General features: G+C 46.2%; 1 protein-coding gene across 6 annotated transcripts; it reads left to right on the plus strand.

Annotated features, from left to right (window-relative positions):
* The first annotated feature begins 36 nt into the window (after positions 1 to 36).
* Positions 37 to 10,395, plus strand: LOC118083734 (uncharacterized). Of its 6 annotated transcripts, XM_088661080.1 has the most exons (4): positions 389 to 503; positions 2,449 to 2,573; positions 6,329 to 6,387; positions 9,343 to 10,342. In XM_088661080.1, exon 4 carries the CDS (start codon positions 9,360 to 9,362, stop codon positions 10,212 to 10,214), a length of 855 nt encoding a protein of 284 aa, XP_088517206.1. In that variant the 5' UTR covers positions 389 to 503; positions 2,449 to 2,573; positions 6,329 to 6,387; positions 9,343 to 9,359; the 3' UTR covers positions 10,215 to 10,342. The 6 variants fall into 6 exon arrangements, with proteins under 6 accessions (XP_088517209.1, XP_088517208.1, XP_088517207.1 ...); XM_088661083.1 differs by lacking the exons at positions 389 to 503; positions 2,449 to 2,573; positions 6,329 to 6,387 and adding an exon at positions 37 to 170; XM_088661082.1 differs by lacking the exons at positions 389 to 503; positions 2,449 to 2,573; positions 6,329 to 6,387 and adding an exon at positions 96 to 222.
* Positions 10,396 to 12,963: the final 2,568 nt, after the last annotated feature.

A 12,963-nucleotide genomic window follows, 5' to 3' on the forward strand; every position in this document is an offset into this window, starting at 1 on the left:
CGGAAAAGAGACGCTCTGGCGAGAGAAACCGCTGGGTTTAAACCCAACTCTGCACCCCTCCTTTTCTGTGCCATGGATTTAATGCCACGTGTGCACTTCTACGTGATCACGCGATTAGGAGCTAAGGGAAAGAGGAAGACATGGCTTTTATTTAAGGCAGACTTGCTAAGGTTGTTAAAGTTTTCCTCTTTTAAAGTCGACCAGAAGAGAAATTCCTGAATGGTAATCGTGTGTGTGTCCTTGCAGCTCTCTCTCTCTCACACACACACACCCTTGAAGACTTAACAGATGTACAGTATCAGTGTTTGTGGGCTAGATACAATCTGAGTCCCTAGATACGGTATTGGTGGACTTCATTTCCCATCATTCCTGGTCACCAGGTAAACTGGCTGGGGATGATGGGAATCGCAGGCAAACAACATACGACGCTGCAGCATCTAGGTCTGGTCTGCACTGCCTTGCTCCTAATTAATCCCCTGGAGCTGGTGGTGTATCTAATGCAGGTAATGCAAAGAAGGAAAGATTGAAATGTATTGAAATGTATTGGGGCTAATTTCTCCAACAATGAGCTAATATCTGGGATATGCAGCTGTTGTACCCAATGTGGACCTCTAGATCAGGCATAGGCATCCTTGGCTCGCCAGATGTTTTGGAAGTACAACTCCCATGATCCCTAGCTAACAGGGCCAGTTGTCAGGGATCATGGGAGTTGTAGTTTGAAAACATCTGGAGAGCCAAGCTTGCCTATGGTGACTCTAGATGGTGATAAATAAGCAGACAGGTGTGTCTGTGTCCTGGGCTATCCAACCACACTGAAATATATAGTGCAAGCAATTCTGTATCACTGTAAACGTGGCAGCTCTGTTCTATGCAGCCAGCATTGTGTTAACTTTTGTTATATATGGTTGATAGATTTTTGTTAATTTTCAGGGAAAAAACCATATGTTGGTGCTCATTCAATAAATTGTGTGGGAGAGTGGTTGTGACCAGGCCTATGAGGGCAAATATTTTGTCTCATAGAGGGAAGGCTCATGCCAAAATATGTGGGACAGTTCGGGGTGGGGATTGAGGGACTGAAAATTACTTTCCCTTTTGCAGAAATGACTTCAATCCATTACAGTGGGACACGGGGTTTGCAGTGCTTTATTCAATGAAATAAGTGAGATAAGGGACACGGGTGGCACTGTGGGTTAAACTACAGAGCCTAGGGCTTGCTGATCAGAAGGTCAGCGGTTCAAATCCCCGTGACAGGGTGAGCTCCCGTTGCTCGGTCCCTGCTCTTGCCCACCTAGCAGTTTGAAAGCATGTCAAAGTTCAAGTAGATAAATAGGTACCGCTCAGGCGGGAAGGTAAACGGCGTTTCCTTGTGCTGCTCTGATTCACCAGAAGCGGCTTAGTCATGCTGGCCACATGACCTGAAAGCTGTACGTCGGCTCCCTCGGCCAGTAAAGCAAGATGAGTGCTGCCACCCCAGAGTCGTCCGCGACTGGACCTAACAGTCAGGGGTCCCTTTACCTTTTTTATTCAGTGAAAACAACAACAAAAGCACTATGATTTACAACCGCAAGAAAAATATTGCACATTACATGCATAGCTCGGCTTTGTAAGGCGAATTGGTTTGACAAACTCCCTCTCTTGCTCTCTGAGTCTGACTTGCCCTGCCCCCTCTGTGCATGCAAAACCCCTATCTCCTGCACAGGCCCCAGCAAATCCCGCCTCTCACTCTCTGACGCACCTGCCGTCCCTTGCCTGTGCAAAACCCAAGACTCGACTGTAACAGGCCCGTGAATTGCAAACTCCCTCTCACGCTCTCTGTGACGCACCCTCTGCCAATGCTAAAACTTTCTCTTTCAGACTCCTCCTCCCAGACCTACCCTACCCTCTGCCCGTGTAATTTTGAGAATGAGGATGAACTACATGAAAAAGGTGTCCTGTTTGAAGTCCAAACAGGACAGGGGACACTCATCTCCAAAAAAGGATGATCACGTTTTCTTAGGCGCAAGTGGCAGCTACTGAGCTATGGCTCTTTCCCGAGGCTTTTGCTTTCCTCCAGAAATAGGCTTATTCCAAAATTCTTATAATACAGAACGTGGCATTTTGCATTGCAGTCTGTAGCTTCAGGTGACTTTTAGAGGCTGTCAGATGTTCTTGACAGTCTTGCTGACTCAAACTTGAGTCAGCCAGCCTTGATTTCCTTAACGATTCGCCTCTTTTAACTTTCCTCTGACAGCTTTGGTTTCCTGCAATTAATTAGAATGGTCTTTCTATTATTAGAACCCCTTCTACCTAACCTTGCTTCCAACTGAGCTGGGACTGTATTCTGCCCAAAATTATTCTAACATGTCAGTTTCCTTTCTTGTGATTGCAACAGCCATTATAGCGGTGCTTCTCAACCGACCCTTAATCACTTTTACTTGGAAGTGAATCACACTCTCCCTCCACTTTCAGCCCGCTGCATCATGATCCATACCATTATACCATCCATACCCTAGAAAGAGATATTCAGGGTCTGCAGAAGAAAGGGGACGGTAGGAAACCTTACTTCTGTTCTGGAAGGGAAGTTAGGATCTACGGTAAGCCATTATGTTCATGCATCAGTAAATCCACAAGTTCTGCTGCTGTTAACCTCATTCTGTTTTTTTTTGAAGAAATTTGTGACCCACTGAGCCAAACCCAGCCCACCAGGGTCTAGGTAGGCCTCTTCTTTTTGTTCCCTTGCCGTGACTAAATTGAGAGGTAGGCGGTGATGGTGGTTATGATTATCAAACAGCAAGCAAGACTATTTGTCTGGTATATAGTGGTACCTTGGTTCTCAAACTCCTTGGTACTCAAACAACTTGGAACCCAAATACTGCAAACCCGGAAGTAAGTGTTCCGGTTTGCGAACTTTTTTCAGAAGCCAAACATACTCCATTTTGAGTGCCACGCTTCCATTCTGAGCACCACACTTCCATTTTGAGTGTTTAGCTGAGGTCTGTCTTGGTTTTGCTATTTATTTTGTGTTTTTGTTTTTACTGCTTTTTTGTTTCGTTTTTGTGACTGTGTGGAACCCAGTTCAGCTACTGATTGAGTGATTGTGTGGCTGCAGTACATTGTTTATTGCTTTCATTTTATGGATCAATGGTCTTGTTTAGATAGTAAAATTCATGTTAAATTACTTTTTTAGGGGTTGTTTTTAAAAGTCTGGAATGGATTAATTTATTTTGCATTACTTTCTATGGGAAAACACGACTTGGTTTTGGAATGGTTTGGTTTTGGAACAGACTTCCAGAATGGATTAAGTCTGAGAACCAAGGTACCACTGTATTTATACACAGCAACTGTTCTGCTGTTTTTAGCAACTCATGACCCCCTTGAGTCACCTGCAGGCCACCACAGAGTAAGGGTGCAACATGGACGTAGCCAGAATTTTTGTTGGGGGGGGGAGTTTTTGGGCTTTCTTTTATAGGGGATCTGCCCAAGTTGTTCAACTTTTTTTTACGGGATCCGCCAGAGTTGTTTAACTTTTTAAATGGGATCCACCAAAGTTGATCAGCGTATTTAAAGGAGATCTCCCCCTAAGGTTGTTCAGCTTTTTTTTGGGGGGGGGGAAATCATGGGTAAAAATACCCCCCAAAATGGGACATTACAAGGGGAAGGCTTTGGTTAGGGGGGCAGGCTTCTGCTGGGGGGAGGGCAGAACCTCAGTTAACCGAGTACTGTACTGTACTTTCAAGTTTTTTAAAATAATTTTTGTGATGGGGCGGGGGGGCTAGGCTCATGGGTTGCAAAAGCGGACGGACCGGTGCTTTTAAAAGATATGAGGAAGAGTGAGTTCCAGTGTCTGTAGTGACAAGAGAGGGGGATGAAGGGGAAGCAAGTTGCATGGCAAACTTGGCTGCATTGGCATGTGGAACGCTGAATGAATGAATGAATGAATGAGCTGCTCTTTTGGATCCAGGATGATGTAGGCTAGATTTGTGGATTTGTTCCAAAACAGTGGCCTATGCAATCCTAATTCCACTTACCTTGGAGTAAACCGCACTGGACTTGCTTCTGAGCAGACGTGGTTGGATTGCATGGCTACATATTTATTGTAGAAACTAAATCATAATTGAATGTCTTGACTGCCCTCTGGTGGTCCTGATGAAACAATGCTCAGACTTAAGTTGGCAAGAAATGTACAGTACAGTACTGTAGTAGCAAAAACAACAGTCTTGTGGTTTACAGGTTTAGGCATTGGAAAGCTTATGCCACAACAGTCCACTTACAGTAGGGCTGTAGTCTTTATCCAGTTCCCTGCAAGTAAGCCCCAAAAGAGTACAATTGGATTGATTTCTGAGACTGCAGTGCAGGTCAGTTTAAAAATATTAGGAATGAGGAGGCCTAGTGCAGCTCTCTTCCCAGACCATTGCTTCCTTTCCCTTATGCAATCTAGAGCAACTGACCTTATTTCCCATCTTTAGAAAACACCCTACCTGTTTCTGCAGTCCTAGAGTGTTTACAACTAGCGGGCATTCTGTTTAGATGAGATGTTGCTTTCTGTTGTTATTATTTCATGTAGTTTTAAAAATACAGAGGATTGATTTTTCATGACCGGGAATCATGCAGTGCCTCTGATTTGTTGGCGGTTGGGTCTCCTGCAGCCACCAACCTGCTGTTCCCATCCCTCTATGGCCACCATGAAATCTTGAAGCAAAGAGGTGGTAAAACAGAGCTTCATCATGTGCATGAAGAATACAGACAATTGCCTTTTCCTATTGTTACTGACAGCATGCAGCAAGCTGTTAAGGAGTTCTCACATGTATTCCGGTTACCAGGTTACAGTATTTAAGGTGGGATGGGAAGTTGTACCGTAGTAGATTTTAATATTCTGTTGGAAGCCGCCCAGAGTGGCCATATGGGTGGGGTATAAATAATAAATTATTATTATAATAATTATCATCATCATCATCATCATCATCATCATCATCATTTATTATTTTATTTATACCCCACCCATCTGGTTGCATTTCCCCAGTCACTCTGGGTGGCTTACAGAATATATAAAACATAGTAAAATATCAAACATTTAAAACTTCCCAATACAGGGCTGCCTTCAGATATCTTCTAAAAGTTGTATAATTTTTTATCTCCTTGGCATCTGAAGGGTGCGCATTCCACAGGGAGGACACCACTACCGAGAAGGCTCTCTGCCTGGTTCCCTGTAACCTCAGTATCCAGGCTGGATGATGGGGGTGGAGATGCTCCTTCAGGTATACTGGGCCAAGGTTGTTTAGGTAGGGCTGCCAAATGTCCAGACTTTACTGGGATTTCAAAGGCTAAATTGCTGTCTGGGGAGAATTTCCGAAAGGCAGCACTTTGTCCTGGATCTTCAGGTTTTCCCAACTTTAGGGCTTTAAAGGTCAGCACCAACACTTTGCATTGTGCTTGGAAATGTCCTGGGAGCCAATTTAGGTCTTTTAGGACTGGTGTTATCTGGTCTCGGCGCCACTCCCAGTCACCAGTCTAGCTGCCACTTTCTGGATTAATTGTAGTTTCCGGGTCACCTTCAAAGGTAGCCCCACACAGAGCGCATTGCAGTAGTCCAAGTGGGAGATAACTAAAGCATGCACCCCTCTGGCGAGACAGTCTGCGGGCAGGTAGTCTCAGCCTGTGTACCAGATGGAGCTGGTAGACCGCTGCCCTGGACACAGAATTGACCTGGGCCTCCATGGACAGTACAGGGGTACCTCGGGTTACAAACGCTTCAGGTTGCAAACGCTTCAGGTTACAGACTCCGCTAACCCAGAAATAGTACCTCAGGTTAAGAACTTTGCTCCAGGATGAGAACAGAAATTGTGCCCTGGCGGCACGGCGGCAGCAAGAGGCCCCATTAGCTAAAGTGGTACCTCAGGTTAAGAACAGTTTCAGGTTAAGAACGGACCTCCGGAACGAATTAAGTTCTTAACCAAGGTACCACTGTACTTAATGAAAGAATACAATAAAATACTGGTGTGTTCTGAAGGGCCTTCTAGGCTTTGAGAAACTGCTTGGACCCATGTTTTCTAGGCGCAAGTGCAAGTCTGGATGAGCCCATAGTGCAAAGGGCACATTTGAAATGTGTCAAGAGCAGTGCACCAGCATCCTAGCTCGAGTAACTTTGGCAGTCCAGCCCAGGTGAAGCTGGTGAAGATTGGCTAAACGAGGGAGGTGTTTGGCATGATGTTCCAGATTGGTTGTTAAAGCCCTGCCAGATTTGCAAACGAGGCTTATTAAGCAGGCAATCAAACCCGTCCTTCCTGCCTGTTGAGTAAGGTGACACCCACAAACTGATGAAATGTTAATTAATATGTTTGTAACATTTTAGCAATTAAATCTGAACTCTGAAGTGAGAGGGGCAGGAGAGGATCGTGATTTCCAAAACAAGTAAGTGGATCTGGGGCAGAAGAGTTGGTTAACCATAGAACAAGGGGGAACTGTACCCAAAATGTTCCACTATGAGTGCTCCCTATTCACCCTCTGATTCTTTCCAGCACTTTGTTTTCTCTATTTTCCTCAGCATTCCTTGCCTACTGAGCATGTTCAGTCCTCATCAGTTTGCTTCTTTTTCTTTTTGTTCTTCTACAAACCTGGCTTTCCCAGAACACAATGGAGCAGTTCCCTTATTGGGGAAAAGTTTCCCTCAGCCAATAACACGACATGAGTGCCACAACTCCAGGGTCGGTCATGATTGGACCTAATGGTCAGGGGTCCCTTTACCTTTACCTTCACTGTTCTGAGCTTTTTAGTTTAAGGAAAAGGTGGTAAAGGACTCATGCCTGCTTCCTTTTGCACCATGCTTTCCTGGCACAGGTCCGGGCTTCAAAGCTCTGTGTCTGAGCAGGTATAGAATATATAAATTAAAAAATAATTTGTGCTGGAAATGTAATAAAGAAGTTGGAACGATGGTGCATATGTGGTGGGGGTGCGAGAAAATTAAAATTTTCTGGCTACTGGTCCATGAGGAAATAAAGAAAATGTTGAAAAAATCAATAATCAAAAAGCCGGAGGTGTATTTGTTAGGATTAATAGATATTGAAATACCTAAAGGAAAGGAAAAAGTGTTTCTTTATCCCAGTACAGCAGCGAGGGTAGTTCTAGTATCAAAGTGGAAAGAGCAAAAGGTCCCATCAAAGGAGGAGTGGATTTTTAAATTAAATGAGTACAGTTGTACCTCGGGTTACAAACACCTCGGGTTACGAACTCCGCAAACCCGGAAGTATTTTCACCGCGCGCACATTCTGCATATGCGCAGAAGCAGCATGTGCGGTTTGCGCATGCGCAAAATGGCACTTCGGGCTACGACCATTTCGGGTTACGAACTGCGTCCCGGAACGGATCGTGTTCGTAACCCGAGGTACCACTGTATCTATTAATGGCAGAATTAACAGCAGCTATAAGGAATCAACCGAAGCAAAATTTAGAAAGTGAATGGAGGTGTTATGAAGATTATTTGGCAACACATTTGCTCCAAGGCTGATATGCTGACATGCTTGGATTAAGGGATATGAAGGTGGAACAGGAGGATAGTAGAAAGATAAGATCTTATGGTGTAAATAGAAGAGAGAACAACTTTTAAGATAGAAGTCAACATTGGTACGGAGGGAAGCCAGGGGGAAGAGGGGAGGGGATTGAAGACGGGCTGTATGTATGTTTGATTATGATTTGTTTTGATTTTGATTTGATGTATGATTTTGATTTGATTCTGATTTGAGTATGTTTTGATTGCTTTGCTTTGTTTTGTTTGATTTGAGAGCTTTAATTTAAAATCTCAATAAAGACTATCTTACTGCAAAAAAAAAAAAAGCTGATATAATACCCTCTTGTGTATGCCATTTTGGCTACAAAAGGACCAGTGGTCAGAGAACTGAGACCTGCAACAAAATGTTGCAGTGCAGGGTGTTAAGGATTCCAAGCATTCCATTATGTCCAAATTGCCTGTAGGTTTCCTGTTTCTCTTCCCAGCAGTGCATGATCATTCAATGCCACTAAGCATGCTCAGTCCAGCTTTCCTCTGAGCTGCTTTTTTTTGGGGGGGGGTCCCAGAGGTGGAGCTAGTGGCTCCGGCACCTGGAGCGGCACACATGCTATGCACCCGGGGGCGGGGCAAGCATACCAGGGGGGTGCTGCAGTGATGTCACGCCCCCTCAGGGATGACACCCGGGGTGGGCCACACACCCTCCATACCCCCATACCCCTTCCTCCACCAGTGGGGGGGGGTCCCTTCCCCTAAAGATTAGTTGTACTTCTGCAAAACCTAGGGTATTTTGGGTCAGTGGTGTATTGGGGGGGCACAACCAGGACCCCCCCTCTACAGGCTCCCTGCCAAGCTCCTACTGCCTTACAGAGCTGTGAAGAGGCAATTCATGCCCATCCTGATATTCAGAAGCATTAGTGCCTCCAAGCATGAAGACGGAGCAGCCACAGTTACTGACCATTTTTACGCAATTCAGACTCCAGCAAATCCTCCTAAAGAATTTCATGTGCTTGGTGTTCTGAAAATCAAAGGGTTGAGTTTTGAAAGCTAGGGGTTTTTCACATTAAAAATATGAGCACTAACCTCCCCAAACAGAAGATAAGTGCCTGTGTGTTGAAAGTGGGCTGCTCTTCTGAAGAACTGGGATTCAGTTGTGGTGCTTCTGTAGCAGAAGTCCTCCCATATGCCTTCAAATCCACCAATGCTGTGAGAGATGAGGCAGCCACAGCTCCTCTTGCCCCATCCTTTGCTGGTCCTTCCATCCATCCCCTTCCCTCACCCCCTTTAGTTATCAGGCATGCTGCTGGGCAGAGAGGGGGAGGACATTCAAATCTAGAAGGGAATGGTTGGGGGGAACTTTGGATCCCCCTTCCTCTGCTACCTTGAGAGATTTAAATGTGTCTAAGTGTTCATGGGGGTATTCACCCATGCACCTACCCATCAACCTCCCAGATATAAACGAGGAAGAGGGCATTTATGTGGTGGCGGCCATGCTCTGCAATGGCCTACCCACTGGAAATAAGGGATGCACCAACTTTTATACAATACCAGTGTATGCTGAAAACGTCCATGTTCATCTTGGTCTTTGCTAGCTGTTGATGCTAGCTGCTGTAGAATGGTTAATGAAAGCTTGTTGGGACTTGATTTTAACTGTATATTTTTAAAATTGTATTTGTACTGTATATACCATAATACATCACACTGAATAACTTGAATTTGGTGTGCACGCGTATATTCTCTCTCTGTGTATGTTTTTTTTTATGTAGACACATAGAGAAAGACAGAAACATTCGTTTCCCAAGTTCTCAGCTGCCTTATATTACTACAGGAAGTGGTAAAGATACGATGTTTCCTATCCCTTGCAGGAAAGTTCATTTTCACCATGGAGACTGAAAATCAGGAGCAGACGGAGGCATTTGACAACACTCCATGGCCCGCTGTTACCCTCCCTGACTGGATGTCCGGTTTACCTGACCATCTTCTCCTTTCCAGAGTCTCAATCCCTGGTACCCATGACTCCATGAGCCTCCTTGGTGACTTGAAGATCCGCTGTCAGAGCTGGCCTATCGAGGCTCAGCTGGCTGCTGGCGTGCGCTTTCTGGATATCCGCTGCAAACTCGAAGGTGGCCATTTCCTTATCTACCATGTCAACACTTTCCAGGAGACTGATTTTTCTGAAGTTCTGAACAAAACATTGAGTTTCCTTAGGGAACACCCACAGGAGACTGTACTTATGAGGGTCAAAGAGGAACTCCCAATTATTCCCAAAGAAGACTTTGCCCCCCGTTTGCGGCAGTATTTGGATGAAGAAGGCCAGGGCTGTGTTTGGACAAAAGAGGCCATTCCCACCTTAGGCCAGGCACGAGGCAAGGTGGTCATCTTGGAGGAACTAGAGAAAGAGGTGCTGGGAGTGCCGTATGAGGAACTGAGTGTTGGCGATGCCTGGCACGTTTTCTCTGCAGAGCACAAATGGGACCGGGTTAAGGAGCACCTTAATGCAGCAGCTATTGGTGACCAAGCTGTCATACACCTTACCTATTGCTCTGGTAATGGGCTTTTCACCAACCCTGAGGAACTAGCCAAATACATCAATCCTTGTTGCTATGAACACCTGAGGGCTCAGGCTGGGGAAGTTGTGCGCTGGGGTGTGGTGATAATGGATTTTCCAGGTACAGGACTGATTCGCACCATTGTGGAGAGTAATTTGGAGATGGGGAGTCGCCACACAACCACTTAGCTTGGTAGAGGTTAGTTTTTGTTTAGAGATGTACAGTGGTACCTCAGTTTAAGTACACAATTGGTTCCGGAAGTCTGTACTTAACCTGAAGCATACTTAACCTGAAGTGAACTTTCCCATTGAAAGTAATGGAATGCATTAATCCGTTCCAATCGGGTCCGCGGAGTACTCAACCTGAAGCGTACTTAACCCGAAGTATGAGTGTACAGTAATTGGTTCTGGAAGTCCATACTTAACCTGAAGCGTACTTAACCTGAAGCGAACTTCCCCATTGAAAGTAATGGAAAGTGGATTAATCCGTTCCAGACGGGTCCGCGGAGTACTTAAACTGAATACTCAAACTGAAGCGTACTTAAACCGAGGTATGACTGTACTAAGGAAGCCAAGTTAAGGAGGGCCTAATCTATAATCACAGATATTTGTAGGCAGGTTGTGATCACCTAGTGGTGTCCAGAATCACTTTGTTTTGTCCATTATTTCTTTACTACTGACTAGTCGATTTGACTTTGTTCTGTTTGCCAACATGAAGTTCAGTGAAGTGCTTTAAGGGGAGTGAGACCAGAGCTCAATGGTAGTCCATGCTTTGCATGCAGATGGCATTTCCAGGCAGAGTCCAGAAAATGTCCTGTATGTTAAAAAGAAATGCACATGAAAAGTCATATTTCGATACACATAATAAAAATATAAGAATGTTGTCACGCTGCAGTTCACTTGGCCAATGACAGAGGGCACTGTGAACAGTATGGCGACAGCTCAGCAGTAGCAGCAGAGTGGACCGGGGCGGGGGGAGAGGCTTTCTCCTCTTCATTTCACTCTCCCATGCTAATCCTTTCAACCTTAGACACCAGAAGTTAAAATGTTGAGCGCAAGGTGGATGAGACCTCCCCCTTTCCACCTCATGCTGCTACCACCATTGCTCCAGAGCCGGTGGCTGGCTGCCACTTCTGGGTGCTTTCCATGTCCCTTTCCATCTCATGCCATCATGGCCTATGGCAGGGGTGGGGAATAGAGGGACAGAAAGTCTTTCCTCACATTCACCACCCCATCACTTCTGAGCTACCTTTATGCTGCAGTTAGCAGCACCAACTTGTCTGTGGCCGAGTGAAGTGCAGTGTGGTGACATTCTTAGTTTCTTTATTATATGCTGTGCTTTTTCTGGAAGGGATGCAGGGGTACGCATACCCCTAAACATTTTGTGAATCTTTGTACTTTTGTCCATTTACTCTGCGGTGTAGGTAGGCGCTCGGGTGCTGGGGGCGGTGCGCGCATCTTGCAGCCGGGGGTGGGGCATGCTGCGTGGAGCCTCTCTGCCGCCTCCCCCTCAGCTGTAGGGCGGCTGAGAGCGAGGCGGTGGGCAGACAAACACCACGTTGTAGGCCTTTTTTTAAAAAACAAACAAACAAACCCAACAACCACTTTTTGTCATTTTGTCACCCCCCCCTCTGGGATGACACCCACACCCCCGCACCCCTTCCTCTGCCAATGCATTTACTGTATTTATTTTCCTCAATTTGAACTATAATATGGTGGTTTTCTAGAGTCACAATGAGAGTATCCCTAAACATTTTTAATAGAAAAAAAGCACTGATTATCTATATATATATATATATAAATGTAAACTGGCCATGTGGGTGTGTCTCCACTTTTCTCCGAAACCGCTTGACCGATTGCGTTCAAATTTTGACACAACGTCCCAAGCGAATATGCGAGTGACCCCATACCATTTGCATAGACAGATGTTGCACCTGGGCCAGGTAAAACTCCCAAAACCACGTGTTCCAGAACTCACAACTCAGACGAAAGTGCATGCTGGGAGCACAGGAGAGGTTGCAAAACAGCGCCCTCTAGCGACGGCTACACTGGTACTGCACCTAGGAAAGCTTCCCTCTCCACAGCATCTCGGCTCGGCTTTCCAGACTGGGCTGAGTGGACGTGGGGGCTCCTCTGGGTGGGAGATGGGGGGATGGGGCGGGATAGGTCATGGGTCGGGACAGGGTGGGGCCAATCAAAGGGATGAGCCAGGGGGTGGGGGAGGAGGAGGCGGGATAGGTCATGGGTCAGAAACCAATTCTGACTTGCACCCTAAGCTTATTGGACCCTGAGGATGAAAACTGATATACCCTGGCTGAAGAGATTGACTGCAGCACCTCCTCATTGAGGGCCTCATGAACGCGCTGTTTGGTTCGTGTTCCTGTGTTCTTGGAGCGGCAGACACGCACGATGTGCTCTGCCTTACCACAGCCTCGACACGTGACGTCACGGAATCTGCATGTCTTGTGATCATGATTCTCCCCACAACTGGCGCAGGTACTGCGTGGATCTGACCGATGCTGGTTTGATGACGCTCATGCAGCTTGGGAACGGCAGTCGCGGTCAGGTCGGACTATGGTTCGGTGGAAACTTGCCAGAATACGACCGGTCCCGCTGGATTCGATGGGTGCCCCCTTCAGTTTGGGGGTTTGGAGCCTTCTCGTGGGCACTATCCTTCTTGAAAGCCGTTGCCATGTTCATGGCCTCCGCCATCGTGATGTCATCTTTCACCAGCCGCTTCTGGCGGAGGTGGCTGTCTCGCATGGTGGTGGTTCTTTGTCGGCTGGGGTGCGAGGTGCCTTGTCATTGCGTTCATTAGCTCATTGAAGGAGCAGGCCTCAATGTCCTTAGGTGCCATCAAACCCTCCAGTAAGGTGATGGTGGAACTTCCCAGCACTGTGAGAAGCATGTCCACTCCCTAGTGAACCCTTGAAGCCGA

This window comes from Zootoca vivipara, chromosome Z1 (genome assembly GCF_965207765.1).
Source record: "Zootoca vivipara chromosome Z1, rZooViv2.hap1.1, whole genome shotgun sequence".
NCBI classification, from domain to species: Eukaryota; Metazoa; Chordata; class Lepidosauria; order Squamata; family Lacertidae; genus Zootoca; species Zootoca vivipara.